At 52.1% G+C, this 27,251-nt stretch overlaps 11 protein-coding genes across 11 annotated transcripts; 5 read left to right on the forward strand and 6 right to left on the reverse strand.

The window, feature by feature from the left end:
* Positions 1 to 1,050: 1,050 nt before the first annotated feature.
* Positions 1,051 to 4,108, reverse strand: BD324DRAFT_619390 (hypothetical protein). The gene is made up of 4 exons (XM_022015168.1): positions 3,637 to 4,108; positions 3,303 to 3,547; positions 1,775 to 3,257; positions 1,051 to 1,704 (listed from the first exon to the last, which is right to left on the reverse strand). The coding sequence occupies exons 1-4, from the start codon at positions 3,658 to 3,660 to the stop codon at positions 1,207 to 1,209; spliced, it is 2,250 nt and encodes a 749-aa protein (XP_021873225.1). The 5' UTR covers positions 3,661 to 4,108; the 3' UTR covers positions 1,051 to 1,206.
* Positions 4,109 to 4,531: 423 nt separating this feature from the next.
* On the reverse strand, positions 4,532 to 5,584 carry BD324DRAFT_327602 (hypothetical protein). Its single transcript, XM_022012500.1, has 4 exons — positions 5,471 to 5,584; positions 5,252 to 5,347; positions 5,008 to 5,206; positions 4,532 to 4,951 (listed from the first exon to the last, which is right to left on the reverse strand). The coding sequence occupies exons 1-4, from the start codon at positions 5,526 to 5,528 to the stop codon at positions 4,798 to 4,800; spliced, it is 507 nt and encodes a 168-aa protein (XP_021873226.1). The 5' UTR covers positions 5,529 to 5,584; the 3' UTR covers positions 4,532 to 4,797.
* Positions 5,585 to 6,082: 498 nt separating this feature from the next.
* BD324DRAFT_619399 (hypothetical protein) lies at positions 6,083 to 6,975 on the reverse strand. Its single transcript, XM_022015169.1, has 4 exons — positions 6,825 to 6,975; positions 6,583 to 6,766; positions 6,271 to 6,520; positions 6,083 to 6,221 (listed from the first exon to the last, which is right to left on the reverse strand). The coding sequence occupies exons 1-3, from the start codon at positions 6,925 to 6,927 to the stop codon at positions 6,346 to 6,348; spliced, it is 462 nt and encodes a 153-aa protein (XP_021873227.1). The 5' UTR covers positions 6,928 to 6,975; the 3' UTR covers positions 6,083 to 6,221; positions 6,271 to 6,345.
* Positions 6,976 to 7,754: 779 nt separating this feature from the next.
* BD324DRAFT_577249 (chaperonin 10-like protein) lies at positions 7,755 to 9,218 on the forward strand (the record flags this gene model as incomplete). The annotated part of the gene is made up of 6 exons (XM_022013245.1): positions 7,755 to 8,020; positions 8,084 to 8,491; positions 8,547 to 8,802; positions 8,866 to 8,922; positions 8,964 to 9,029; positions 9,069 to 9,218. 6 exons carry the CDS (start codon positions 7,755 to 7,757, stop codon positions 9,216 to 9,218), a joined length of 1,203 nt encoding a protein of 400 aa, XP_021873228.1.
* A 137-nt stretch (positions 9,219 to 9,355) lies between these two features.
* On the forward strand, positions 9,356 to 10,679 carry BD324DRAFT_619410 (glycosyl transferase). The gene is made up of 2 exons (XM_022015170.1): positions 9,356 to 10,435; positions 10,499 to 10,679. Exons 1-2 carry the CDS (start codon positions 9,365 to 9,367, stop codon positions 10,643 to 10,645), a joined length of 1,218 nt encoding a protein of 405 aa, XP_021873229.1. The 5' UTR covers positions 9,356 to 9,364; the 3' UTR covers positions 10,646 to 10,679.
* A 26-nt stretch (positions 10,680 to 10,705) lies between these two features.
* On the reverse strand, positions 10,706 to 13,155 carry BD324DRAFT_649443 (hypothetical protein; the record flags this gene model as incomplete). The annotated part of the gene is made up of 6 exons (XM_022017988.1): positions 10,706 to 11,397; positions 11,443 to 11,716; positions 11,754 to 11,843; positions 11,882 to 12,501; positions 12,538 to 12,829; positions 12,886 to 13,155. 6 exons carry the CDS (start codon positions 13,153 to 13,155, stop codon positions 10,706 to 10,708), a joined length of 2,238 nt encoding a protein of 745 aa, XP_021873230.1.
* A 2,265-nt stretch (positions 13,156 to 15,420) lies between these two features.
* On the reverse strand, positions 15,421 to 16,591 carry BD324DRAFT_649444 (hypothetical protein; the record flags this gene model as incomplete). Its single annotated transcript, XM_022017989.1, has 2 exons — positions 15,421 to 15,845; positions 15,937 to 16,591. 2 exons carry the CDS (start codon positions 16,589 to 16,591, stop codon positions 15,421 to 15,423), a joined length of 1,080 nt encoding a protein of 359 aa, XP_021873231.1.
* Positions 16,592 to 16,849: 258 nt separating this feature from the next.
* BD324DRAFT_649445 (kinase-like domain-containing protein) lies at positions 16,850 to 18,504 on the forward strand (the record flags this gene model as incomplete). The annotated part of the gene is made up of 6 exons (XM_022017990.1): positions 16,850 to 17,070; positions 17,114 to 17,168; positions 17,231 to 17,891; positions 17,935 to 18,011; positions 18,048 to 18,389; positions 18,436 to 18,504. 6 exons carry the CDS (start codon positions 16,850 to 16,852, stop codon positions 18,502 to 18,504), a joined length of 1,425 nt encoding a protein of 474 aa, XP_021873232.1.
* Positions 18,505 to 18,675: 171 nt separating this feature from the next.
* Positions 18,676 to 21,860, forward strand: BD324DRAFT_576791 (hypothetical protein; the record flags this gene model as incomplete). Its single annotated transcript, XM_022013214.1, has 17 exons — positions 18,676 to 19,065; positions 19,119 to 19,182; positions 19,224 to 19,289; positions 19,331 to 19,450; positions 19,489 to 19,517; positions 19,554 to 19,613; positions 19,652 to 19,679; positions 19,718 to 19,788; positions 19,829 to 19,892; positions 19,934 to 20,261; positions 20,308 to 20,459; positions 20,499 to 21,004; positions 21,042 to 21,103; positions 21,146 to 21,397; positions 21,512 to 21,566; positions 21,608 to 21,727; positions 21,753 to 21,860. 17 exons carry the CDS (start codon positions 18,676 to 18,678, stop codon positions 21,858 to 21,860), a joined length of 2,475 nt encoding a protein of 824 aa, XP_021873233.1.
* An 871-nt stretch (positions 21,861 to 22,731) lies between these two features.
* Positions 22,732 to 23,860, forward strand: BD324DRAFT_619422 (hypothetical protein). The gene has a single exon (XM_022015171.1). The coding sequence runs from the start codon at positions 23,169 to 23,171 to the stop codon at positions 23,823 to 23,825; it is 657 nt and encodes a 218-aa protein (XP_021873234.1). The 5' UTR covers positions 22,732 to 23,168; the 3' UTR covers positions 23,826 to 23,860.
* BD324DRAFT_619424 (hypothetical protein) lies at positions 23,861 to 27,163 on the reverse strand. Its single transcript, XM_022015172.1, has 14 exons — positions 26,939 to 27,163; positions 26,812 to 26,902; positions 26,634 to 26,775; positions 26,334 to 26,590; positions 25,621 to 26,287; positions 25,483 to 25,586; positions 25,355 to 25,447; positions 25,187 to 25,311; positions 24,955 to 25,153; positions 24,811 to 24,921; positions 24,701 to 24,778; positions 24,548 to 24,667; positions 24,202 to 24,514; positions 23,861 to 24,154 (listed from the first exon to the last, which is right to left on the reverse strand). The coding sequence occupies exons 1-14, from the start codon at positions 27,118 to 27,120 to the stop codon at positions 23,874 to 23,876; spliced, it is 2,763 nt and encodes a 920-aa protein (XP_021873235.1). The 5' UTR covers positions 27,121 to 27,163; the 3' UTR covers positions 23,861 to 23,873.
* Positions 27,164 to 27,251: the final 88 nt, after the last annotated feature.

Raw genomic sequence — 27,251 nt, forward strand, 5'->3', positions numbered from 1 at the left:
ATCCAGTCCCTCACTCTCGCTTTCCAACCTTGCAAGTGAGGGACTGTCGTCCTCAGCTTCCCACTGCCGCCCTTTGCTTGCTGGCCAACGTGTACCCCAATCCACCGGCCGCGGCTTGAGCGATGTCAAAGTGGCGTACTAAAGGGAGAAGTCACGGTCACCTGCCAGGCTTAAACCACGTTGGGGATCTAAGTACACACTGATGCCTAGAACGGGGGTCTAGCGCCCCGCCTACAGTATAGTCCAGAAGCAGGAAAGTTTGTTGACGAGGACAAGGGAGAGATCACCGTCGACGCCGAAGCCAACTTATTGCAAGCGAGTTCTTGGTGTGGGCAGGTATAGCTTGATTCATTGGGACCGGCCAAGAGCAGATTCAGCTGGGATTCATTCCACGGTAGGTGACTGGGAAGCGAGAGGTCAAAGTGGTCGGTCGAGGCATTAGTCGTTTCCAAGGTCGTCAATTGGTCGTGAAGGCAGTGTGCCAAAAAGAGTTCAAGAAATGAGAGAGAGAATCAAGGAATGGTCATTTATTGTTCCTCTACCTTACTCGTTGCCACTCGGATTTACATACTGTACCATCCCCCCCTCCTTTCTCCCAAATCCCCCTTCTAAGCTGCCGATGATCGGTAGACTATACATCTTATCCTCCTCCCTCCCTTTGGTGTCGATGGTAGCGGAGTAGGAAATCACGAGGCAAAGTACTGAGCTATGCAGATGGTGGATGAAGCATTCAGTGAGAACGTTAACTCATTGTCACTGCGTTGGGTCCATTGTGCTGGCAGCCAGACCATCGTCGGCCCAATTTGGATGCCATTTGAAACGTGAAAGCGAGACAAGGAACGAACACAAAAAGCATCCCCGTGTCCCAGCTTCATCATCTTCGAAAGCACTGGATATCACCATGATGTTGAGGACAGACCTATCCGGCAGAGGGTCTTACTTGCAATAGTAACCTTCTTGAACAGAGTCTCAAGCTGGGTAGCTCATAGATAACGAACTACCAGATCAGCGAGCCGTCCCATATAGTCAAGCTCTGAAGGTCTCGGATCCGAATATTTGGTTCCGCTCCCTCACGGTGCGTGATGTACGGCCCTGACACAATTCAATGCTTGCATCGCTTGGATCTCCCTTAGAACAGACAACTATGAAGCATGATATCTGGCGTGTCGTTCCCTTTTTTTCCCGTCCCATCTCGTAAATCTCTGGCTACCTCGATACTCGTCGTTGATCCTGGGATGAAGCGTCTCCCGACCCAAACCACTGCCTCGGGATCCCCGCTTGACCCGTTTGACCGGCCTGACCGTCGGCTTGAACACCGAGGCCAGATCCCTTGACAGATCCCCTCTGAGGGTCAACTTGACCGCCGGACTGGCCTGCTGCTGCTCTGGGATCATTCGCACCATACCACAAGGCGCCAAGCAGATCCTTGGCGGTATTGGCAATATTGGCCGCTCTACCCATGATACTACTCCCATCACCGCCTTCACCCATCATCTCCTCATCATCGTCAAAGGCAGGTAAGGACATGGTGGGTTGAGCATTGGTAGGTACATGACCTGTGGTAGCCTGTGATCCATCCACACGAGCAGGGGCATCAGGAGTCGGCAGATCTGAATCGGTGTCGGTGTCTCGAGGTCGGAGAATAGGAGGAGAGGTATGAGGAAGAGAAGAGGGAGATGCATCCTTGAGCGACCTCAATGAGATCTGTATTGAGAACGGGTCGATCATGCCTAAGGTCAGTCAGATGCATCTTGAGGGGGCACGAGCGACTTACCTGGGGGGAAGAATGTGGGGTCGGAGTGTCGCTCTGGGCAGGATGATAGGATTCATCGACTTCCATCTCGTCTTCTCGACGTGGCCGAACAACGGGGGCAGTCTGGCCAGGCGATGCAGGACCACCTAGTCTGGAGCCTGATCGCCCTCGCGCATCAATGGGTGCGGCGCGTGTCGCTTGACCAGCGCCTGTACCGGGCGAGATTGAGCTCGTACTGGATGTGGATGTACCTCGGGAAGCGGAACGCTCGTGAACGGAGGATGATCGAGCAGCACTGCGCCCTCGAGTCTCCTCATTGGACACGGCGGGGTATTCGTAGCCTCCAACATTTCGCATGCCCCCTATACCTGTCGCCACAGAGTAGTTGAACTCTGTAGCAGGTGGAGATACTTGCTCTTCCGGTGGGGTCGGTGCGCCCGGTGGACGGACTTTGAGGATACTACGTGTGGGCTGGGATGTACCGCTCGGACTGGTACCAAGCGCGTTGAGGGACGAGCTGGAGGAGGAGCCAGAGTTCTGCAGCGACGTATCTGGAGGTGTGATCGCTCGTGATCCTTTAACAGTTGAGGATGCAAGACTCGATGCACCGGATGCGAACGATGGCGACGCATCGCCAAGATCTGGGCCTTGAAAGTATTCGTAGCCGACACTGCCGTATCCATCTTCGTCTCGCCATGGTGACGTTGGCTCTTGTTGCGGTTGCTGCTGCTGCTGCTGTCTCTGGAGTTGAACGGCTGGACTCGGGAAATCAAAGGCGGGATGATTGAGAGGAGGGGAGATGTATTCTGGAGGAGGAGCGTAGACCATTTGAGGTGCATCGGGTCCAGCGGCATAAGCGCCATTGACTTTGAGCAATGTCGGAGCAATCTTGGCGATCGTCAGGTGCTCCGGTGTGAAGACGCTTGATATGCTAGACCGAGAGGATGAGGCAACATTGGAGGACCTCATCTCGAGCATGTCCTCATCGGAGTCATCCTCGTAGGACATTTGAACTTCTGCCTCGTCGATGGCGACGCACTGTTCGACAAATGTATTGAAGGAGATGTGACGTTTACCCGACGACGTCGCGCTCAACGGTGGCAGATTGAGATTGGCTTGGCCCGGTGTTGCACCTGTCGAGTTGCTATTGCGTGTTGGACTTTTCCGTCGATTGCGATTCCTGAAAATGTTTGAATCTGATTTGGTGCGCTGAGGAGTGGGCCGATCAGGCCCGTCTTCGAGCATGTCGACATCATCGTCATCGTCGCGGCTAGTCGATTCAAGGATAGGCGAAGCGGGCATGGTGATGGAGAGCATTTCGGAAAGGGTGCGATGTTTAAGGATTGGTTTCTTGCCTGTTGCTGAAGCACTGGCTCCGGGCACATGGACTGGTACGTCTATCCCCAGTCGCTCGTCTGTTGAAGCCGCCTTGGGAGCAGGGACGGCCTCAACATTGGCCGTATGTAATGGGCCATATAACCAAGTCACATCAGAGTCTTTGAGCCTGTGACCATGTCAGATCCCGATCCCGATGTACTGCGTCACGCACCAATTCAAAGTCTCCGGACTGATCGTCTTCAACTTGTTACGCTGCTTTTGCCATGTCCGCCAACTTGCGTTCTCCAATCTGACACCATTGGCAATCTCGTGCTTGTGACGAGTCATGTTCCGCCATGATGCCCAAACATCCTCTTCTGACCAATCATGTGAGAGGTAGTCGACGCAAATGGAGGGAAGTCGATCCTGTATGTCTTCGACAGAAGGGGCGGCGGATGAGTCGGAGGGAAGAGTGGTCTAGAAGATAAAGTGTCAGCGGGAGGGGCTCAAAAGACGAGGTGCGTCAGGGGAATTCCCGTTTATACCCGAAACAGAAGATCACTTACAAGAGGGGGAATGATCTGAGCCATGGTGAACGGTGATGAGTGTAGGTGGGATATTCCTAGCAGACTCTCAAGGGCTTTGCGAGGCTATTATTCAAAACCCCCTTTCAGCAGCTGCTGCTGCTGCTGCTGCTGCTGCTGCTGCTGCTGCTGCTGCTGCTTCTGGCAATGCTTGGGACGTATACAGGTAAACACTTCGTAGGAAGCAGATCGATTGTCCCGGCAAACGTCGCAATCTGGAAATTGATGATGATCCCTCCTATTCCTTGCCCTTCTTACAGCCAATATGGCCTTGATTCCTACCTACGATGTATATGTGTCATGCCGCTGGACGGTGTGAAGTGGGAAGGCAAGAGGCTGTATATGATGCTATACAGGACGTGTGTCCTGAACTGGATTGATTGGTCAGAGAGATGAGAGAAAGAGAGAATGAGTGAGAGTGACAGAGAAGAGAGAGAGAGAGAGGCGGGCGAGGGCGTGGGCGGGGGGGAAGAGAAGACGCCGCCGCCGCTTTTTTGAAGATTCGAATGAAATGCCACACTGGGTAATTCCGGAAACAGCAACTGAAATCCCCGGCCGTAGGGAGTTACTCGTGGCGAGCCTGCCAGCCAGCAGCAGCTGTTGAGAGGGGGTGTGTGGCCTGCAACTGGATCTCAAGGCTCTGACCTGGGAGATCCTATCGTGTGGGCTGCTGAGTCTGAGGTCAAGCAAAGGCATAGCTCGCTTCAATCATCCCTACGAGGATCACAGCATACTACTACCCTGAAGCTACAACGCTGGCCAGACCAATGAAACGGGTCCCTGGAGACAAAAAAGGATCTGCGCTTCGTGAAGGATGGGATGGATCGTCAGGGGTACAATATAGAAGCTAGGCTTTTGAGCTACTGAGTGGGCGAGCATGGTGTCCTTAACGCAGTAACTGGGGGTGGCATTAAGTATATTGGTACGTTTGACATGCTTTGTACAAGATGCTCTTGGTGGCACCCGAGATCCACCGCCACAAACAGTCTACAGACCTTGCAACCTCGTTGATAGATGTTTCTGCGCCTCTCGGTTGCAGAGCTTTTGACTCTGGCCTCTCCACATGGAAGCGTGCTTACGCTCTCTTACTCATGCGAGATCTGTCCACCGGACCGCCAGACCACACCACGCTACCTCCACTCCTCACATGATGATACAGTCGTCGCCTCCCTTTTGACTCATCTCATCGACCAGTCCACCTGCATCTCTCGTCCCTCTTCCGTTCATCTGTCTGCCTTGGAGATCGACAATGAGCACACCAGAGTTGTGCGGATCTAGATGAGCAGATAGGTTGTACCTGGACAGACGATCGTCAGCCTCATCCTGCTTCATTGCTTATCCCATGTGCCTCACTTTCTCATGAGATCCTCGACGGCCGGTTTGATTTTCGCAACGTGACCTTGTGAATGTATGCCTTTACCTACGATGATGTTGATTTCCTCTTGACCGTTCTGTTGAGCTTGAGTAATGGCAGCTTCGGTCCGTTGGATGGCTTCCTGAACGTAGAGACCGTGCAGGTCAATGGTGCCGGGCGGAGAGTCGGTATTGTTGGCTGTGTGTAAGTCAGTAGACATACCATACCAAAGAATGACCCTACCATAGTAAATCCAATTGGCAGCTTGTTCGTCTATCTCATCTTGCTTCCTGGCATGCTCCTTCCCTTCCATCGATAGTTCGTGGGCTCTGGCGCCGTCTCCTCGTCTGAGCGCTTGTCAGCAGGACGCAGGACGTCCAAGGCGATGAACTCACTTGTAAGCCTCTTGCGATTGAGCAAAGCATCTGAGAGTCACTTGGAATCTCTACACCCGGCACTCACTGATGCGCTTTGTCCCCTTCGTGCCTAGCTTCATTCCGCATACCGACATATTTCTCATTCGCCTGATTGACCATATTTGGGTCCTAGAGCCAAGTCAACAAGCTTCTTCTTGGTACAGCCTCACCTGGCCATGAGGATGATGGGGTCCAATGATACCTCCAGACGGTAAACCATGCGGTCTGTTCTGAGGTTGATAATGGTTCCCTCCATGATGTTGATTCTGGTTCTGGTGCTGATTCTGATTCTGATGAGATCCCTGACCTCCACCAGCAACTTGAGACCATGATTGTCCATGAGCCTGTTGTCCGGGATATCCTTGCTGTGGCTGCTGCTGCGATGGTGGATATGTCTGAGGAGGTTGTTGACCTGGGTATCCCTGCTGTTGTTGATTATACTGTTGCTCTTGATTATAATTGCCGTACTGTTGCTGTTGTTGTTGCTGGCCCGGTCCCTGTTGCTGATTGTTGTCACTCGATCCGCCTCCGCAGAACGCATTCAGAAGTGCAGATATGAGCCGCATCAGCGGACTGCCTCCGTTGTTCGACATCTTTAGCGGTGGATGGGAGGACCAAGAGAGGTGGAGAACGTTCCTAAAATGCGAGAGGATCAAATGACGCCAGGATCCCGATGCTAATAATTGCCGACAGTCTTTTTTCAGCCCGGAGCCTTGGCAGCTGCACAAAAGGACGTTGTCGCAAAGTGCTGAGGTGGCACGCACTCTTACATCCCATACATACCGGCGACTTCGTCCCTGTAGCGAGGGATGAACAAATGGGGCCTATACTAGATGCATAACGTACAACGGGCATAGTGCCAGGAGGAGATAACTCAAATTGCTGTCGAAGGCGAGCGATGATGGTTTCACCCGTTGTTCTTCACTCGTTCTCGCCAAGATTCAGATGTGTATCCCATCTAGGCTCCTCAGCTGGATGATCATGCCTCGGGACGTCAATGTTCCAATCCTCATGCCACTTTCCATGCTTGTCCCAATGTCCATGTCTTCCCATGGGAGCATGACGCATATCGCTCATTCCTCCGCCCAGGATGACCCTAGTGGACAGCGTCAGCAGGCTGGATCTCTGTAGTAGCAACACACGGCTACGTCGACTCACGCCAAGCCGACGTAGATGACCCAAGCCCAGAAAAAGGCCATCCAGAACCTCCTCATGGCTCGACTTCTAGCCTGTGCGAGATTCGCAGGTGGTATCCAATGTTCATGAGAGGCATGAGCGACGGGTTGAGATTCAAGCTGAGAGGGCTGTAAGGGTCGAGTGGAGACCTGAGAAGGACCAGAATCTGTTCACAAGTTCAGCAAAAGAGGATGCCTGATTGACACTGAATCCGCCCAACTCACACGGTGGTGGAGCCTCCGCTTGGACGTGTTGAGACGAGGAGCCAGACGTTGATTGCTTGGCTTGCTCAGCGGCTGCTGCAGCTGCTTCGGATTGCTTCGCCATGATGTTGAGTATCAGATGAAATGCGATTTGAAAAGCGTATGTTTTGTAGACGAGAGATATGACCAAGCGTTTATGCTGTCGTCCATGGGATGTCAAGGTGGCGAAAAATTGGAACAACGCGTCATTGCCGAATGTGGCACATTATGGTAGATCTGGGAACGGGATACTACAGGATGTAATGACCATCCTTCAAGCTTGTCATGTCACGTTGCGCCTGCCATGGTCATAACCATATCCGCCAATCCCAGCCAGTGAGTGAGAGGGCAGAGACTGTCAGCCCTTCAAGCTCGTCCATCTCAGCACTGGTCCAGTCAGGATCAGATCTGCGTAAAATTTTTGCCGGCAAGCTGAGACTTGGTGCATCCTCTCAAGACCCAATCTCAGCGTGGCTGGCTTTGATTCATCATCCAGTGTCCATTTTCCATCGAGTGTTCTGTCATGAACGCAGATCGCCCTCTCAGGGTACACGTTCTCGCCCTGTCAAATGCCTGCCCAGCTGATCCCTCGTTTGCACGTGATACCCGGTTGTTACGGCTGTTCCCGGGCCGATCTCGGAGATTGATTTCGCCGAGAAAAACCCAGCTACCGTGGCTGGGAGAACGGGAATATGAAGAGCAGCTATAAGCTGCAGCTCCAGGCCCTTCTTGTAACCCAAGTCTGCGAGCGAAACCTTTGGTCCTCTGCTTGATCACTCATATCGCGCCATCTCCCCAATCATGTCTCTCTTGCCTCGAAGTCGCAGCGCCTTGCGCACCGTTCAGTCTCTTCACAGGTCCTCTACCCGAGCATATTGCGCCGCCCATGCCAATCCTCACTCGCCTTCGTCCATGCACCATCACTCTGGCATAGAACCCACAGCAGTGGATGGATCGCCCCTTCTGTCGCGGTACGAAGCGTACTATGATCCTAAGAAGGTTCTCAACCACCCGGAATTCAAGATTCTCGAGGATGGAGCTCCGGAGCTCGACGACCCGAAACGAAACCTCGCTTGTGCTTATAACCAGCACAAGACTGTCCACATGATTAACAAGCCTATCCCTGTTGCGGGGAAGAATGAGTGTATCGTCCATGTGAAGAATACTGGAATTTGCGGGTGAGCTACTCAGCATCAGAATAAAGATGTGCATTTGCTCAAACGCCCACGCCACGCCAACAGGTCTGATGTCCACTTTTGGAAACACGGTCAGATTGGACCTCAGATGGTCGTACGTGACGAGACGGGTGCAGGACACGAATCAGCCGGAGAGATCATTTCAGTCGGAGAAGATGTCAAAGATCTCAAAGTCGGTGATCGTGTGGCTATCGAAGCTGGTGTTCCGTGTGGTCAAGCAGATTGTGATCCATGTCGAACGGGACGATACAATGCCTGCCCACGTGTGGTCTTCTTCTCAACCCCTCCATACCACGGCACTCTCACTCGATTCCACGCTCATCCCGCTCCTTGGCTCCACAAACTCCCGGACAATGTCTCGTTCGAGGAAGGCTCGTTGTGTGAACCTTTAGCAGTGGCATTGGCGGCCATCGAGCGAGCAGGCGTGGCACTGGGAGACCCCCTTCTCATCTGGTGAGCAAAGGCGAAGATAGGGGGACGGACAGACCTTTGCTGAACAAATTTTCAGCGGAGCCGGTCCTATCGGTCTCGTGACTCTTCTCGCCAGTCATGCTGCCGGATGTACCCCTATCGTCATTACGGATCTTGTCGCGAGCCGACTCGAATTCGCCAAAAAGCTCATGCCTTCCGTCAAGACTGTTCTGTTGAACAAGGAGGACGACGCGCAAGTCAACGCTCAACGGGTCAGAGATGCGTGTGGAATGATGCCTCGAGTGGCTATTGAATGCACCGGGTTCGAATCTGCCATCAACACTGCGATCTACGTGAGTCTCCAGGGTCAAAGTCAATTATTGGTTCTGGTCCTGCTGCTGATGCTGTCTATCTAGTCCGTCGCGTTCGGAGGCAAAGTCTTTGTGACTGGTGTTGGACCCCTGGAGCAGATGGTAAGAAACGGAGAAAAGGCTTTCCAACTGATCCTTTTCAGTATCCCTTCGGCTACGTCAACGCCAATGAGATTGACCTACAATACCAGTACAGATACGCCAACCAAGTGAGCTACCGCGTGAGAGTATCCCGCTGATGCCCTTAGTACCCCAAAGCCATTAGACTTGTCTCTGGAGGTCTGATCGACCTCAAGCCATTGGTCACCCACCGAATCCCGCTTGCAAAGGCTGTCGAGGCCTTCCACATCGCTGCGGACCCATCTCAGGGAGCTATCAAGGTGCAGATCACTGATTAGGAGAAGAGCACCTCCCTCCGTACCGTATGGACAGTCTAGTTTTCTTCGGTCCGCAAATGCATTTTTCCTTTTGCTTTTACCCGGCTAAAGGCGCGTCCAGTCAATTATGCTTCATCCACTTTATCATTACAGCTCACTGACATGCGATGAGCTATCGCCTTCTGGAGAGGGACGAAGCTCCTGATCCGCTCTTACCTACCAGCTCGACCCCAACTAGGACGACGAAGACGCTTCCCAAATGGGCTCGACTTCTCCCGCGTGGTCGGTCCAGATCACGTTGGATCATCCTCGCTTTGACAGCGTTATTCGTCCTTGCTGTATTGAATCACCGAGCTTTAGGGACATGGCGTCGAGATTTTGTCTACCTCATCCGACCTCTTTGGGATACACCTGAACCTCCGTTCCATATCATTCCTCATTATGCTTCCCCTACAGCAGACGATACGACCGGTTGGTGCGCCCTTCACGGATGGACGCCAAGACCTACGGATCCACGCACTGGTCACGGACAAGTCAAGATTGTCGATGCCGTCTTGTTATCGTCTGAATTGGATATGCTAGAGATCAGGATGAGAGAATACTTGCCCTACGTCACGACCTTTGTCATTGTCGAAGCGGATCGCACGTTTTCCGGGGAACCAAAGCCTCTGTATTTTGATCAAAATCGATTCAACACCATTATCAAAGGTTGTCCAGGGACGACGATAGAGTACCATGTGATCAGGGATCTTCAGCCTGATCAACCTGTCGGTTCGTTTGATAACGAGATCAAGATGCGTCGAGCCGTCTCAGAAGTCCTGGCTTCGCTCGACTTGCCAGCTGGATCTCTAGTCATCCAATCAGACGTCGACGAAATCATCTCTTGGCAAACGTTGGACCTCTTGACTACCTGCCAAGGTTTCCCTCAGACTCTACACCTCAACGTCAAGAATTATCGATACGACTTCGCTCATCCTATCCCTGACGAAGGGTATTGGCGACCTCACGTGTACACCACTCAGACCGATCACGAAGGTGTAGGCTATTATCACGGGCGAGGGTCAAATGAGCTCCTGGCTGGAGCTGGATGGCATTGTTCCTTCTGCTTTGCTACGCTGGATGAGATGAGAGCCAAGATGAGAGGATACAGTCATAATGATAGGTTGAGAGATCCTTCATTACTCGATACACTCAGGTCGAGGGTCTGCGATGGTCGAGATCCATTCAACATGTGGCCAGTGAGTTTGATTCCTGCCCTGCACCAGTGACGATGCTCATCCCATCGTCTTTCCTTTCTCCAGGAAGCTTTCACATTCAAAGACATCTTTGCTCAATCTGGAAGATTGGCGAAATCCCTCGTCTACACCGACACACCTAGCGCAGTGCAAGAGTTCCCTGAGCGATTCGCGTACCTGCTGGATAAGGGCTGCGAGCGACCAGAATCCTAGATCGGACATGACGATGCATCATGATACAATGGCGATCCGATGCACAAACTCGTATCACTATTATACAGCTAATTCTTTTGCTTTTGATTTTGCCTCAGCCGCAGTGACTAGCGCATCGATCCCCGTAACGGGCTCTTCTGCCGTCTCGGCGGGACTTCGACGGGGGATGATACGGTCCATACGCTCACGTTGGAATTGAGGTAAACTCGGTGAAGCACTGGCTGCACCGTCTCTCACTCCGGCGTAGGGGTCGAAACGGGGACTGGTCTTGGGGACACCCATGGGTGAGACGGATAAGCGACTACTCTTTGGGAGGTCAAAGTACCCAGTTGGCGATTTGAGATCGACAGTTTGGATAGGTGGAAGTCGAGGTCCAGTCTGAGTCGCAGCGCCTGAGCCATCCTCAGATGACGATCGCACAGTATGGTAGGAGAGCAGGTTATCGGAGCGGGACTTTAGGTACGATTGAGAAGGCACCATGGACGGATGTTTCCACATGCCTGGCGTGACCAGATTCGTGCTGCTCCGACTTGACATGATGGATTCCGGGGCCGCATCCCGTGGTGATGTATTGTACAGTCCCAGGGTGGATTCACCAGGCGACCGGTCCAACCGGCGCTGAAATCTTCGAGCCAGAACCGCAGGGTCCAGATCCCAATCCTCTTTGACTTCTCGCCACCACCTTGCCATGAGATGGTCCAGCTTGACATTCCGGGTCCGCGCATGCCATTCATTGACAATGAAGAGTGGGACTGCCACTGAAGGATCAGTTTTGATGCGAACAAATGTCCACTCACTAAGTGGGACAGTTCGCCCTTTCCTGCCCATTGCGTCCATGATGACAATGATATTGTCCGCAGCTTGACCTTGCCTTTCGGCCGTCCATTCCTCCCCTAGAGTCCCTAAAGCCCCTTGCAGTCGGTACATTCCACTCTCTGCAATACAGTGCATAAGCCCGAACAACCATCCGCACCGGGAGACAAAATCAAGAGGCGAGGCAAGTTGACTGGATGCAGTGGCAAGAGTGTACTCTTGGAATCGAAGGCTCGGCGGGAGCGACATGGCCCAATTCTGCGCATCAGCAAACACTCTGGATGGCTGCGCTCACCTTGAGCTCCTGCTCCAATGCCAGCAGATCCCGGCGCATGTCTCGAGAAGTCGAATTTGCCACTGATAAAATATTATTGAAAATATAAAGCTGCAGGGTCAGTCTGGTTTTGTGTCGGTTCTACTCACGATGCGGATGGCGTAGCCTATCTCCCCCACTTGTCCGGCGACTGTCTGTCTATTCCCAGCTCCTGGCAGAATTCCATCTCTTTTCATATCGCTTCGCTCGCCATATCTCTGCCAAAGGGCTTCACCACCCGGAAGAGATAGATTGACCTTTTGAGCATCTGAGAATTTAATACTTCCAACTGAAAGCCCGTGCATGGTGATCATCCATGAGAGCCTGGCCCTACACTCTGCCAACGTATTGTTCCTGGTCTCGAGCGTTCTGAGTAGATTTTTAGCGCTATCGAGATAGTAGTTTGAAATGTCGCCATGAGCGTAGTAAATAGACAACAAGACCAGCCCTTGAGCAAGTTCTGTATCTTCCCACCCTGCTCTTGGCTCAATTTGAGAAGCTAGAATCTTTTTGGCAATGGCATCTGCTCGTTCGGCAAAAACCATGCCTCGGGCGTGAGGTGGAGTCGTGGGTGGTAAAAGGCTCAGTAGGACCGGGTTCGTACAGAGATGAGAGGCGATGGCGTAGATGGCGTGAATGAGGACAAGCGAGACTTGACCAAGATAGAGACGATGATAGAATGTGGCGGAGTGGAACATGGCACCGTAAGGATGAACGTGGTGAAAAAAGACTGTTGTTGAGCGACGATAACGACTATCAGACTCACGATGGACAAGTTCCGCAGATAACGTCTGATCCGAGTCCACCAGGTCGATGATCCTCTGTGCATGCTTGTCGTCTCGAGTAGGTGTGATGGGTTGAGCGAGGGTGGGCGTGACGATACGGGGCTGCTTTTGTGGTAAAGGGACGGAAGATTCGGGAGCAGAGCTCTGCTTGGACGGATCTCGAGTTCGTGGTGGAGGAATGATCTCTCCCTGAGCATTGATGTAGAGACATTCTCTCGAAGAGAATTCGCAATTGGCACAAGGCGCGAATCCATCACATCGTCTTTTATTTTTCTAATCCATCGTCAGCCTGTTGGAATGTATGCCTTGTCTCGCTCTATGGGACCCACATGACAGGCACTGCAAGCTTTTGCCAAACGTTTTCGTTTCCGGCCTTTGGTCGTCAATTCTTCACTTCCTTCCCCTTCACTCGGACCGCCAGACGAATGCCGCTTGTTTGGAGGCGAAGCGGGTTGAGTATATCGGGAATTCTGTCGAGGAGAAGGACTGCTAGCATAGGATGAATGACCGTGATGCATGTCTGCGGAGGTATTGCCGGCTCTTGATACCGACGAAGTGGAATGCGGCGACGGTAATGGTGGTTTCCTGCTGTCGGCCATGACACAATTATATAGTTCGGACCGTCGATCCCTACGTTTAAGGGACTCGGTGTTATACCTTTATTCGCCTGTTGAAGCGATAAGACGGTTCAAAGGTAGGTCGATGGAAGGGGTAACGAAAGAAAAGAAAAGGTGGTCCTCCTCCGAGGACTTTTCGTTGTCGCGTTTGTGATGGGCCGCAGCGACCGGTGCGGGTAGTGACAGAAACAGAATCGTTGCGCAAGCGATCAAGAGGCCCCAGTATCGTGTTCTCACGATCTAAGTGGGGCCAAAAGATGAGGATCCAGATACCGGCGAGTGGACCGGCGCTTGGTATCCGAAAGCCGATGTTTGACTAGTGGGCCTGAGTCTTTGTAGATCTTTTGCCCGACGTGTGCAGAGTCCACCTCGTCCGACCTGATGATCTTCCGAATAGATTAGACACCTTGAATCAATGAGTTACCAAAAAGAAAAGGGTTCGATTGAATGACACGCTTGGCGGGATCGGCACTGGCGGTCAAATCCTTCGAAAGTGAGAAGCGTTGGAAAATGATCGACGGTTCCCAAAGGTTGTTGAGGGTCACCCTCGTGATGTTCCAACGGTAATCTAAAACGATGGTGCGTACACGAGCGACAGAATTAACAAAGTAGACAATCTGAATGTGAAGGATAAATGAGAGGTCATGTGGGTACCACAGAGGTGAATGAGTGAGAGGTACAATGAGGAAAACGAAAGAAAAGGTCCTTCGGGCTGCTTTCTTTCTCTCCGTTTCCTCACTCTATGTGTATATGCCCTCGTTCCGCGTTGATCGACCCGCTTTGTGATTGTGGGGCCAGTGCCGAGAGTAGGCAGCTTCAGCGGCAGCGCCGTACATGCGGCGGATAATAAAGTTGTATACAATGGGAGTGAGTGGCTGTGGGAGAAGGAATTGAGAGCAACACAACATAAAATGATACGGAATCAGTTCCCCGCTCGGCCGGCATTTTTCTTTGGCTCCCCCCCTCCTCTTTCTCACCCTGATTCTGATCTTTCTTTCCCTCAAGCATGTCATCTGACCTGAAAACTTCCTCCACAGAACTACTACTGATCCTCGCCTTGCAACCTCTGTTTTTTTCTTTTCTTTTGGCCCTCCCTTCCCCCCCGCTTGGTGTCTTTCCATTGGGAATTTCGGGATGATAGAAACATGATTCTTTACGCAATTGTTATCGCTGTCGTCGTCGTCGTCGTCACACCACCACCACCAATGACTTCTCAAGCCTCCATCATCGTACCGAATGACACGATCCCTCAAAAGATCCACCGCCGCTGCTCTTTACTCCGTGCCCCGCGTAATGAGGCACAATTCCGCAGGTGGCGGTCGAGTTCAATGGGATCGTGAGGCAAAAAGTTGCCACTTTGGGTAGAGAAGGGCGTGGAATGGTTGACGCACGCCTCAAAATGAGAGTTGGAATGGGTAAAAAGGGAACTGTGCAATGTCGCCCGCTTTTCCCCCTCGTTCCGCCGACTTTTACCGGCGGTTCCAATGACGAGCAAAAGGCGGGCAAGGCGGGCGAGTGATTTGAAGGGGCCGAGACAGCTTCAAGAGGGAAGGGGCCGAGGGCTGAGACTGGGGAATGAGGCGTTGTCAGTTCTTAAACAGAAAGGGCGTGACAACCGCGTCAGCACATTCAGGAAAATAATGTGATATACTGATCCGTCGAAGGGGGCACGACGCAACGATCGGTGCCCTTCTGGTCCAGATCCCATCTCTGTCATGCCAGAAAACTGAAGACTGAAGAGGTCCAAGGGGGGGTCCCCTCTGCCGCAGTGCCTGAGGGGCAGTAGACCTCAAACTATCCATGGAATTGGGTTCTCACAGAATTTTTTTTTTCGTAGATATTCTTCCGAGTGGCTTTAATAGATGAGAGGAGGCGAGGGACCCGAATTTTTTGTATAGCGACCCCCGCCCTCCGCGCCCGGCGGGCATATTCCGTTGGGAGAGACCTCTCTGCAGATCACGATCACAAACGTCGACGACGTCGTGCGCACACGTGGTGTGGTGAGACCACCGTATCTCAACCGCTACAGCCGAGGAAAGGGGGAAAAGGGCCGTGATCCTCGCGTGATCATGTTGACATCGGTTAATTATTGACCGCCAGAGATCCAATTATAGATAAGAGCCCGGCTTTGGGATCCATACTGGGAGTCCGGCATCATTCTGGATCTTGAAACCCTCGGGTTCGGCAATCTCACCGGGCCACCGAAGCTGGCTGGCGGGCTGGCCAACACGCCACAAAAATCGCTGCCTATTCTATTTCCATAGCTTCGTCTGCCGCCTCAGTGACTGTACTGCCACTGCCAATGCCAGCATTACCACCACCACCACCATTGCTCCCTTCCATGGTAACATCTCCCGTCTCTGCGATCTCATCATCGTCGATCTCTTCAAACCTCAATGAATCATTTTCGTGTCCAATGTTCGGGTGGCCGTGCCATTCGTTGACAATTTGATCTGACGGGATGGGCATAGATCGATAGAGAACCAAACCTTTCTCAGCAGGAGGTCGAGGTAAGGATTGAGATGAGTTCAAGAGATGGGTGAGAAGGGATGGAGAAAGGGTGAAACCCTGGGCGCCAGGCTGTGATAGGTACCTACGCCTGGTCTCGGGGGAGGGAGTTGATTCAGGAGATACCTCCGAGTCCGAAGAACCAAGAGACGTGATGATGATACCTGGGAAATGATTCGTCGTCAGTCAGTCACCTAACTCTGCAGGGCTTTTTGTTTTTTGATTGGCCGGCCTGCGCTGAATGGGGGGACATACGATCTTTTTCCGGTTCATGCCATTTTGTTTTCCGTCGTGACCTCGACGGTGGCGGTTCATCATCACTATCCATATCCATAACCCCGTCTCTGTGCTTTCTCCTCCTTTTCCTTCGGGCACTACCCATATCCTGGGATGGATCCATGTCCACCACGTGTAAGTCTTGTCCAGTAGGATCAACTGCGTCATCTGGTTGCTCTACCGAGTCCGCTTGCTGAGCGACTCTAGCATAACGACGTTTAGTCCGTTGAATAGGTCGAAAGGTCGTATCGGAATCATCTGCTTCCCGGGACGAGGTCGAAGACGACGTCGTAGAGTCTCTGGTCCATTCAGAGGTGGATCGTTCAGGCAATTCTTCTACCCGAACATCCCTCTTATCATCTTCATAGTCGAATCCCACTGGCTTCAGATTCCTCCCATCGTCTTCGTCCACCTCATGTTTGGTCGCTTCAGACTCTTCATAGCTCGGTATGGGCGATACGGATCGATTCAAACGCGGAGAGATGGATAAACCAGAGAATCCATTGGCTAAATTTGGCCTCCGCTTCTTGTCATTATGCGGTTCAAGTGGCTCGGTTTCAGCCGCTCGTTTTCTCGTCGAGGATCCAGGAGGTGAGAATGCAAAGGGGGATGAAGGGGGAGGAGAAGAGTACATGGACGTTAAAGAAGGGGTCAAAGCATGGTCAGCGGCAGGCAAAGAGTGGGATGACATTCACAACAACAATTGACACACCAATTGCCGGTTAAGGGCGGAATCAAATCTGGGGGGGGGGGGGGGGGGAGGGGGGTTTAATTCGGTAGAAAGGAGGAAAGATAGTCGTGTGACGGCCAGATAACCCCTCTCTCTCTTTGTCTTATCCTCGCGCCGCTGTTTATCTGTGACCGACTCAAAACCTGGCCATAGCAATCCATCATGGTCGTGACGCCAGACTTCAAGCCTCTCAAAGCTACAGAGCCATTGTCTCCTCTGTTATTGCCTAATCAACCTAGACCACCTCTAAAACAGCGTTCAACAGGCTCATTCTCTCACATATCCGACTTTTCCTTGGACTCGCCTCACCCAGAAGACGAGGTGATAGACCCCATTGAAAAATTGGAAAAGCTAAAGCATGTGGACCTGAGTCTTGATGCGACGTGAGCTGGTGATCGTGTGAGGGATTCTGCTGATGATCATCAGCGAATGGCGACAGCCAGTGTTCAAGACGAAAATTCTTTCCCTCCTGCGCAAGCTGGTAGGTTGCCAATATTTTGGCTCATACGCCTGTCTTCCCGAGCTCATCCATTCATCCTTCAGCGGATCCCCAAATGGAACTCTCCACTCCTCAAACCCGCTTCTATCCATCTCCAAAAGGTCTCTGGAGCCTGTACCAATGCCGTCTTTTTCGTCTCTTTCAACCCTTCGCCCACACCTACGACGCCCAACTTTTCCCCCTTGCTGACCCCTAAAATCCCCCCTGCGGATCCGACTCTACCTATATCTGAAAAAGTCATCCCCATGACACTCTTACTCAGAGTATACGGACCAAGCTCTGGAGCTCTCATCTCGCGCACAGAAGAGCTGCGTATCTTGACTGTATTGAGCCAACAGTATCACCTTGGACCCAAGGTATACGGAACCTTTCTAAATGGTCGGATCGAGCAATTCTTCCCTTCCAGAGCTCTGTCTCCAGCAGAATTGAGAGATCCATTCATATCGACATGTATCGCCAAGCGGATGAGAGAACTCCATTCGGTCGACTTGGGGCTTTTGGGATTCGATTCGGAAGATTCAATGATCTGGCGGTTCTTGAGAGAATGGCTAGAGCTCGCTGAAGCCACGTTGACCAAGCTCGAAGGGATCAATGAGGAGTGGAAGGCGTATGTGCAGACGTTTCATCTGGACAACTTGAGGAAAGAGATGGAGCAGTACAGGCAATTCATCAGGGGAAAGGGACCGACTCATGTCGTTTTTGCCCGTGAGTTCAAGTCAAAAAGGCGAGTCGGGACTGACAGTCCCAGACAATGACATGCAACATGGAAATGTCTTGGAGCTCGAGGCAGAGTTAGTACCGGTGGGGATGCCCAAGCATCACAGGGTGAGTTATTTGAAGCCTGGACATCGCTGACGACAGTACATCGCTATTGACTTTGAATACGCTGCGCCCGGTACACGAGGCTATGATATCGCCAATCACTTTCACGAATGGCAAGCCAACTATCATCACCCTACCCATTCTTGGTCACTCATTCCCCATGCTCCTTACCCGACTCTTGATGAACGACGGACATTTTACCGAGCGTACCTCGATGACACTCGAGAGGAAGCTTTGGACCAACTCGAGTCAGAGGTCAAGATGTGGAGTCCTGCCAGCAGTGCATTCTGGGCTTTGTGGGGGATCATCTCAGCAGAAGATCATGTACATTCGCTGAGTCTCGGGGAGGAAAGGGAAAAGGAAGTCGACTTTGACAGTTTGGTGAGTCTGACGCTTGGTTCCAAGCCTGAACAATCTTCTTCACCAGTCTTACGCTCAAGAGCGAGTGAGCATGTTCAGAAGAGATGCGAGGGAGTTGGGTGCCATCAGCAATTAGCTTCTAGATATTTTGTTGTAATCATCGGGGGAGTGCCATGCTCATAACCTTAAATCAAAAACCGGAGAGTCGTCGCCTCCACTGAACCCACCACCCGCGGGATTCACGAGTTAAAAGGTCAACACGTCCTTGATCACATCTCAGTCTCATTCACCTCCTGTACTTGTCATTATGGCGACGGCGACACCTCCAGGCAAGATCACCTTGCCTCCTGCGCCATCTCCAAGAGAGATATTCGATGATCCATCGTACGAATCACCTCGATCCGAACTCAACTCTACACGAAAATCTCAACGCGGAGTTCAACTTGATCTCAACGATGATCCTAGCGTACCACTACCGAAACAGAGGAGACGATCTACTCGACCCAGTTTCGCCACGTCTATCAGGAGACCAGGAACGATGGGCATTCGAGCTCGACAAGCTAGTCGAGCGAGCGCTTGGTCAGGCGTAGCGGAAACAGTCATGGATGAATCATTGAAATTGCCCTCCCTGGTGCCCGGTATTCGACCTGCTTACTCGACTCCTCTACCTGTCTTACCCATGGTTGTTTTATGTATCGTGAGTCACTAGGGGGCAGTGATCGTCGGATACGAGCTGAGCAGACTCCATAGGCCATGCTGTCTGAGCTACTATCTGCTAATTTGTGTACGCCGTTCTTGCTGAAAATGGTCGAAGGTGGGTCGGCGGGAGAACGTATCTGCAGTGCTGATTGATAGGCTTCTTCCTCTCATCTGGAAGGGAGAAGAATAGCGAGACCGAAGCTGCTGTGGGATTGTGGACGGGTGAGCTAAGCCTGTATCCTGGATCTCTGCTCATTTGCCAGGTAACCTCGTATCCGTCTTTTTCATCACTCAATTCTTCACCAGTCTACTGTGGAGCAAGATTGCAGATCGACACGGTAGACGAGCCGTGCTTGTAGCGAGTCTGTCGGGAAGTGCTATCGGTGAGTCGATATCCCGTCGTGCACTCATCTGACTTTAGCGCTCATGATCTTTGGAACTTCCGAATCCGTGAGACTTTGGAGTCCTGACGAGCTGACATTTCAGCTTCCCGAGGCCATCTGTGTCCGATTGGTTCAAGGTATCTTTGGTGGTGCAGTCGGAGTGGTATGTCAATTGTCCTAGCCGAGACGCTCATATTTTAGTTTCGAGGTTCGATCAGAGATATCACAGGTGGGCTATGAAGCTGGCCAGAACTTCCTAACGACTAGACGAAACCAATGCGAGTCAAGCGTACTCAATCCTCGGTTTCATGTGGGGTTTCGGAGCCGTCATGGGACCAGTGAGTCACTCACAGGGCAAATCTCCTTGCTTATTCATAGATCTTTGGAGGCGTGTTTGAGAACCCCGCAACCAACTTTTCAAACAGCTTCTTGGGGCACATTGGTGCGTTCTGAACGCTCACGGCCCATCGCTTATATAGCAAGAACTCTTCCACACCTTTCCGTATCTTCTGCCGACCCTCTTCGCAAGTACGATCCTCATCACGGGCTCTATCCTGGCTTGCTTCTTGTCCTGGGACGGAGGTGTTCGTGGAGGATCACGTATTGCTCTAAGCATCGAGAAGAATGAGCCATTGGTGCCTGCCCAGGTGCCCGACGAATCCCCAGCACCGAGCTCTCGCACTGCTGTCCCATCATTACGAAATAAGCGGAGCGTCCTGACCCCGGATCCTGAATTGCTCTCTCCTACAGACCCTACTGGCCCAGTACCCAATCGACGAGATAGTCGAGCAAGCCTGGGAACGGCTTATGGGTGAGCGTGACCCAGGTCTGGTCAGCACTGATTATTCTCCCCACAGATACGGTGGAATTCGATCAAAGCACCCGACTCTGGCTGCTCGCGCGGCGCTTGAAGCCGCCAGAAGGGTTTCCCAGGCAACCGTGAGGCAAGAGCCCTCGGACGAAATGGAAGAGGAACCTCGGCTGGGTCTCGCGCAAAAGTGGCTATTGGGTGTGTGACAGTGTCTTGCATATGCTGACGCACACACAGCCAACGAGGAAAACACATTCAATATCAATGACCTGTGGGTCTCTGCCGCTGTAGCTCAAGAGACGGCCGTGTTCGAGGACGAAGATGAGGATGAAGACGCAGACGCCAGCGCCAGTGCCAATTCTCCAGTGTTTACGCCTGGATCGGAATCCGCGGCATCAGGGAGCGTGTCACGCCGAGGCAATCGGGTTCTCAGCGCTCGGTTCGGACCTGCCGCACACCGATTCTCCACGTCTCGCAAGTTCTCCACCAGTTCTGGTCAACTTCCAGCCATCTTTGCCAATACTGGACTGTCAGAACTGCCCGCGCTGGAGTCGCCTCGCGAATCTGGTCAAGACCCGTTCTTCCCTTCGCCTGCACCTGGACGTGTGGTCCCCAGTGGGCTCGGAGCCATCGCAGAGGGTCGTCAGGTCAATGAGACATCTCCATTGGTCAGCCCGAACGTTGAGCTGGTCGAGCAGCCTACAAGCACATGGAAATCTCTACCTCTCCTCATGATTCTCGAGGTGAGCGACGCAGATCATCGCATCGCTGACGGGGTAGTATGGCCTTCTCGCGTTTCACAACACGACGCACGATCAGATCTACCTCTCGTTCTTGGTCACGTAAGGTTTTTGCTGCGCGTGACACTGCTGACTGACGGCCAGGCCTTATCGATCTGGGGGCTTGGGCCTCAATCCTGCCAACTTTTCCCTTATCATCGCGACGATGTGCATCTTCCAGCTGTTCTACCAATTTTACCTTTACCCTCGACTTGGTCCTCCCCTAGGACAATTCACGCACATTCAAATGTTCAGGATCGGGTGTTTCCTGTACCTGCCTGCATACCTGTGCCTGCCGTTCCTGCACAAGATTGTGGGCGAGAACTCGTCCGGCGGCATGTTTACCGTTGGATGTGAGTTTGTTTGCATTGACGCGTCGAGATGACGAGCTGACGCGCGAGCAGTGGTTATTTGCATCACGTGGGCCGTGGATCTGGGCATGCGATTGCCAGTCTTGCTGATGTGTTTCAGGGCCATTCGATACTGCGCAGGAACGCTAGCCTACACTTCTGTCATGGTGTTGATTGTGAGCTAGATCTCGAAACGGGCTGTTGCTAAAACTATCAGAACGCCATGTCGCCTCCTCATGTTGTGGGTCTGGCCAATGGATTGGCTCAGAGCACCGTGTCGTTTGCGCGATTTTTTGGGCCTGTCGTTGGCGGATCGGCAAGTTTATCTAAAATGGGAGTGTGCGCAGACTGACCGTTTATAGCTCTGGAGTGCCAGTATCAGTGGTAACCCAACAGGTTATTCACGTCCTTTTTTCACCGTCGCCTTGTTCTGCCTGATTCAATGGTCTGTCTCTTTTTTCATCCGTTGATGCTGTGTGTATGTGTGTGTATATGCATCACTGTGTAATCGGCGCCCCTTGACGCCTTCAAATCACAATAGCAGCAACATCTCCCGCATTAAGACCGTACTTTCGGACATGATCGTTGTTGTTCTGTTGTTATTATCGTGTGTTGACGAGTGAAAGATGAGACCGCCTTGGCTTGAGAGAACAAGAAATGAACGCCACACAAGGGTCTCTCTCTCTCCTCCGGCTAGGTCCGAAATCAAAAATCAAAAAATCAAAAAGCAAGACGCGTCGAAGGTTTGTGGCAACATTGCCCTATGCGTGTGTATACTGTACTGTACTGTCTCTTCGGACAAAATGAATGATACGATACATGATGATCTTCATTAAGAAGAGTCGGGTCCGCGGACGATCAAAGTCTCACTCTCTCGGTCTGTTGAAGGCGAAAGGTGAATGAGGGAGACTCAGATGTGAGACCCAACAAAGAAGTGTCTGAGTCACAACGCAGCAGCAGCAAAGCAGCAAACGCAGTCTCTTCATTACATCAGTCAATCAGGTCCCAGGAACGCCACATTGAGAAAAAAAAATATGTCTTGGAGGGGAAAAATAGACCGCGTAAAGGGGGCAGCAGCCCGTGGAAACATTACTATTTTCAGTCAGATCAAGCGTTTTGGACGCCACATTCACTTTGTGCGAGACACAGAGAGAGAGGGAGCTGAGAGAGCGAGAGAGAGTTTGGTGCGTGAGTGGCAGCGTGGCAGCGTAGGAGAGAGAGAGAGAGAGACATTGTTTACGATCTGCAGTGAGGGCGAGAGCAGAGGGAGCATAGCAAGAGAGAGAGCGAGAGCACTTCACCGAGACATACAGCTCAATACCTTCCCTGGATTCCTGAGACACACAAAGAGAACGTACCCAAAAGTGAGGATCAACTGCCGAATGTTTAACAAGAAATAGACGGAGATGAACTGAAACCTCTGTTTAAAAAGTCCATCGGCTCAACATTGAAGCAGCATTCAACTCCGGGTCCTAGAGTACTTACGTCGACTGTGTTCACTCATTCATTCATTCATTGTACACATATATACCCCTCCAGGCTACATCAAGTTCTCTCCTCATCTCTCTACCTCAAATCTCACACTCCTTTGAATAAATCCTACACGCTGGACGCAATCCTCTTTATATCTAATCTCTCCTTTCATTCCAATCCCAAAGGGCGATCAGCAGCAGCCACAGCAGCAACACCGCTCGCTCAACTCACCAAACCCCACACATCCACACACCATTGGCAGAGCCAACACACACACACACACATACACGCGCCTCTCTGACACCATGTCCGCGACATCTTCGCCTGTCCCTACACTCATGCTCCAACCACCTACACCTCGCGCCGAATCATCACGTCGCGCCGTATTTGAAAACCTACCTTGTATCCCATTCTTCGAGTCCTTGGATATTCTCGACCCCATGGGTTCAAAACCTTTTGACGATGAACCTACTTCCCCTGCACTCGATTTGAACCTTCTCACACCTCCCGGTACACCTGTTCGTAAACACCACCGCCGTCGACTCCACCGAAAGCGATACGGACACGAGCACGGGGCTTCTCCATCCACTCCTTTCACCGGTATCGCCATCATTGGCTTTATCGCTCTACTCCTCCTCACTTCTATCGCCTCACTTTCCTCTCCTCTCGCTCATCTCCGCCACAACAATACCGCATCTTCGCGTCAAACCCTCTTCGGCCGATTCAGAGGAAGGATGAATCTCGTCAACGCTCTTCAAAGTCAGAGCGGAGTCCTAGACATGACGCTGAGTGACATGTGGACCCAAGTCGCCATTCGAAAGAGGGAGATTCAACTCGAAGCTGCCGCAGAACCTCGAGGCAGTGGACACGTCAAGGCCATGTCAGACAATGACTGGCAACAGTACAGAATCAACGCTCGTCTGCCTCTGCCGACAGCAGCGATGGAGTTTTGGGACCTGTAGCAATAACATTCTTGTCTCACGTAGCATATGCATTCTTGGTCTTCTTGATCATTTGCCGCTTGATGTCGAACAGACCGGACAGCGACCCACTTTGACCCGAATCTCCGATGCCAGAGACAACTTTTGACCCACTTCACGCCTTCGTACCTTGGCACCCCGCTTCTCGTTGGCCAAGAGTTGATTAACCGCAGGGTGCTCGGTGCGCAGCGGCAATTCAAGATCAGGATTTAGTAGTGCACACGTGCCGTGGACAAAGTGTCGACACAGGTACGCCAAAGTCACGGGTTGCGTAAACGCGCCGAGCCCACACACTGCACACTTCTCGGACGCTAAGAAAAAAAGAGAGTCAGCTTAGACACACGCTAAGCGGACTCACGAGAGGCCCTAGCTCCGCCGGTCTGCGCCGCCTGCAGCTCCTCGGCCAAGTCAGCACAGTCTCCATTGAGAATCTTGTGACAGCCTTCCATGAGTGAGACTTGGAGATTAGAGGCTTGGAGAATCTTCACCAGAGCAGGTTTCAGGCCCGGGATTCCCATGCCATCCTTGATTCGGCGAATCAGGCGGATCGGATTGATCTCTGCGCCGACATGTTCTAGCAGAGCACGGATAAAGTCAGGTCGAGTCTCCGAATAGTTGAGTAAGTCCTCCCATAGATCTTCGTCGGCTTGTTCCTTGGCGAATTCGATAGCCTGGAATCAGTCAGAGCATGACGGTGAACCCACCTTTTGAACATCTCCCATCCGCTGAATAATGAGCATGAGCGCTTCCTTGTTGTTGCCCATGCGACCGAGGAGAAAGACCATTTCAGGAACAAGATCGTGTGTCTTGCAGATTTTGTACGCCTGAGGTGAGCAGAGTCGAGGCACTACACTCACCCTCTCGAGGTCGTAGAAATTGCTGCCACGAAGGAGCAGCATGAGGCGCTCAGGTCCATGAGCCGCATAGAGATCGACCTACCATTAGCCTCGCCTTGCCATGTTCTTACCATTTGATCGCTGTAGGGAAATGCCAGAGACTGGTCCCGCTGGAACAGGGCGTCGAGGTAGAGATAGAGATATTCAGGTTTGGGTTCTAGCTGCCGGACAACTCGCTCGACCTGAAGTCAGCTGGGCCCGGAATGATAACTCACTGGAATCGAATGGACGTGATCGACGAGCATTTCTACTGCGGCATGCTTGTTCTCGCTCTGGTCGAACTCGACCAATGACAATGCTTGATCTTGAATCGAGGCGAACAGATTGTGCTCTTTGATCAGATCGAAGACCTCTGGCCTCCCCAGGCGAAGAAGATATGGTAAAGCTTTGGCAGGTTGTGCATCGTGAATGTACCTGGAGTCAGGTCAGATCATGGGAAGAACTCACAGTTCGGCCAAACTCTCGATGAGAACAGGATCAGGATCGGCTTGAACCTCCCCCTTGACAAGCTTCTGAAACGAAATCGATGTATAGATGCTGCCAGGCCAGGATTTGATAGTGGAGAGGAAGGCCTACACGCGTTAGCAGAAGGACGATCGCGAAACTGAACCTCACTGGTCGGTCGTTGGACAGCAGTGTATTGAGCACTGCGTCGTATGTCTTGACCTCAAGCCGCGGTGCGCGAGTCGGCAGGTATGGTGTTATGACCTGAAGTCAATGGGTGCTGTCAGGAGGGCACCCACTGCAAGCTGTCCTCTCTCGGTGTATATATCTACCCATGTCTCCCACGCACCCACATTGTCCTCCAAGACTCGAGAAGCCAGCGCCGCAGCTCGGGCGTAGTCGCCTGGCGTCAGCTGAGCACAGTTCTCAGAGCTCACCTTTACCCGAAAGATGATGCATGTACTGAAGACCGATTGCCTTTGCATCCAGAGCTCCAGTGACGGACATCTTCTCCGCAGCCTCCAAAGCCTCTTCGAACCGCTCGCGCTCGACTAACCATTGGATGTGATCCGATTCGTCCCGAGGTTGAACGATGATGATGTCGGCAGGAGTAAGGACGTACCAGATCTGGGAAGATTTGACCAGACTGTAATTGCTGCATCCGTAGAGGTGAAAATTGGCGAGACTCAATGCGTCGGCAGTAGATTCTTCACCCTGTGCGGTAATGACCCGTAATTCTGGTCGATTGGCAGCTTTTCGACGTTGCTCCATCGGATCATCGGTCGCTTCATTGTCATACGTGTCCGGAGCGATGTACGCCAGGACAATGTAAGAAGAACCGAACGGGGAGATACCGGATATCATGCAATCCACTTGGAAGATTGCCGTCAACTCGACTGTCAATGCGGGGAGTCCAGTTGACGTTTGAGCTCGCGGACGCGAACGTATACGGACGATCTTGATATAGTCTGCCCAGCCGATGATGAGTGTATGGTCATCTTTCCACAACAGAGAACATTTGAAAAGCTCGGCACGGGGTGGATCGGCCCCGCGGTCAATGAATCCGATACGTTGGGATGTAGATGTGTCGTATATTTTGACGCCCTGAAAGCTTTTAGATCATTCCCACTACTCAGAGCGGAGCGCTCACCAGATCATTTGCCCATGCTATGAGATCCCCTTGCCATTCGCTGGCCCAGATGGGTCCTTCGCCCGAATGCAACACTTGTTCTTTCCATCCCATCCATCCCTTCTCCTGATGGATCAAGCTGCCACCGAGACCTCCACAGACAAACGTCCTCGAAGCTTTCTTCGCGAACCCCGGCTCAAGAGATATTGTATTCATAGGTCGCTTGTAGTCGAATGCAAAGACCTCTGGGGTGGTCAAAGAGTGTATCATGACTCGGCCTGATCTGTTAGCCCCGAAATCAAGCCATCAAGGAGCTCTCACCTTCAAAGCTCGAGGTAGCTATGAACTCGTCTTCTTCGTCTATCCTTAAGCAGGTGATCCGAGCTGCGTGAGGTCGATAAGATTTGACTTTGGATCCTTCATGTGTCAACACTTGGACCATGCCATTTTCAGTTCCGATAGCCTGGTCGTCAGTCATAATAAGCTTAGGATCACGCACGATGATTCGTCTGCCGATGGCAATGGCGGATGCCTGATCTCGAGCCAGGATCTCCGGTACCTTGCCTTTGAGTCGGCTATACTTGAGAGTTCTGTGCGTTAGTGAAAGAATCTTGGTCAAGACTCACGGCTCATCGTCAGACTCAGACTCGGACTCGGATCCTGACTCGGAATCGGACGAGGAAGAGTCTCTCTCCTTGCCTTTGCGCGAGGAGCTGCGAGAGCTCTTGGATTCGGGACTACGTGATCTAACCGAGCTCAGGGTTGAACCCGAGCGACTTGGTCCTGCCCCCGGACTCGACGTGTCCATGACCTTATACCATATCTGAAGAGCTAGCTGTCTATGGGCCAACTGAGGTCATAGATCAACATAATACTATGACGTGTCAAAAATGTAAAGCCCGTTTGATAAGCTAGGTATCTGGTCATGGGGGTCGGCCC

This window comes from Kockovaella imperatae (assembly GCF_002102565.1).
Source record: "Kockovaella imperatae strain NRRL Y-17943 chromosome Unknown BD324scaffold_3, whole genome shotgun sequence".
NCBI classification, from domain to species: Eukaryota; Fungi; Basidiomycota; class Tremellomycetes; order Tremellales; family Cuniculitremaceae; genus Kockovaella; species Kockovaella imperatae.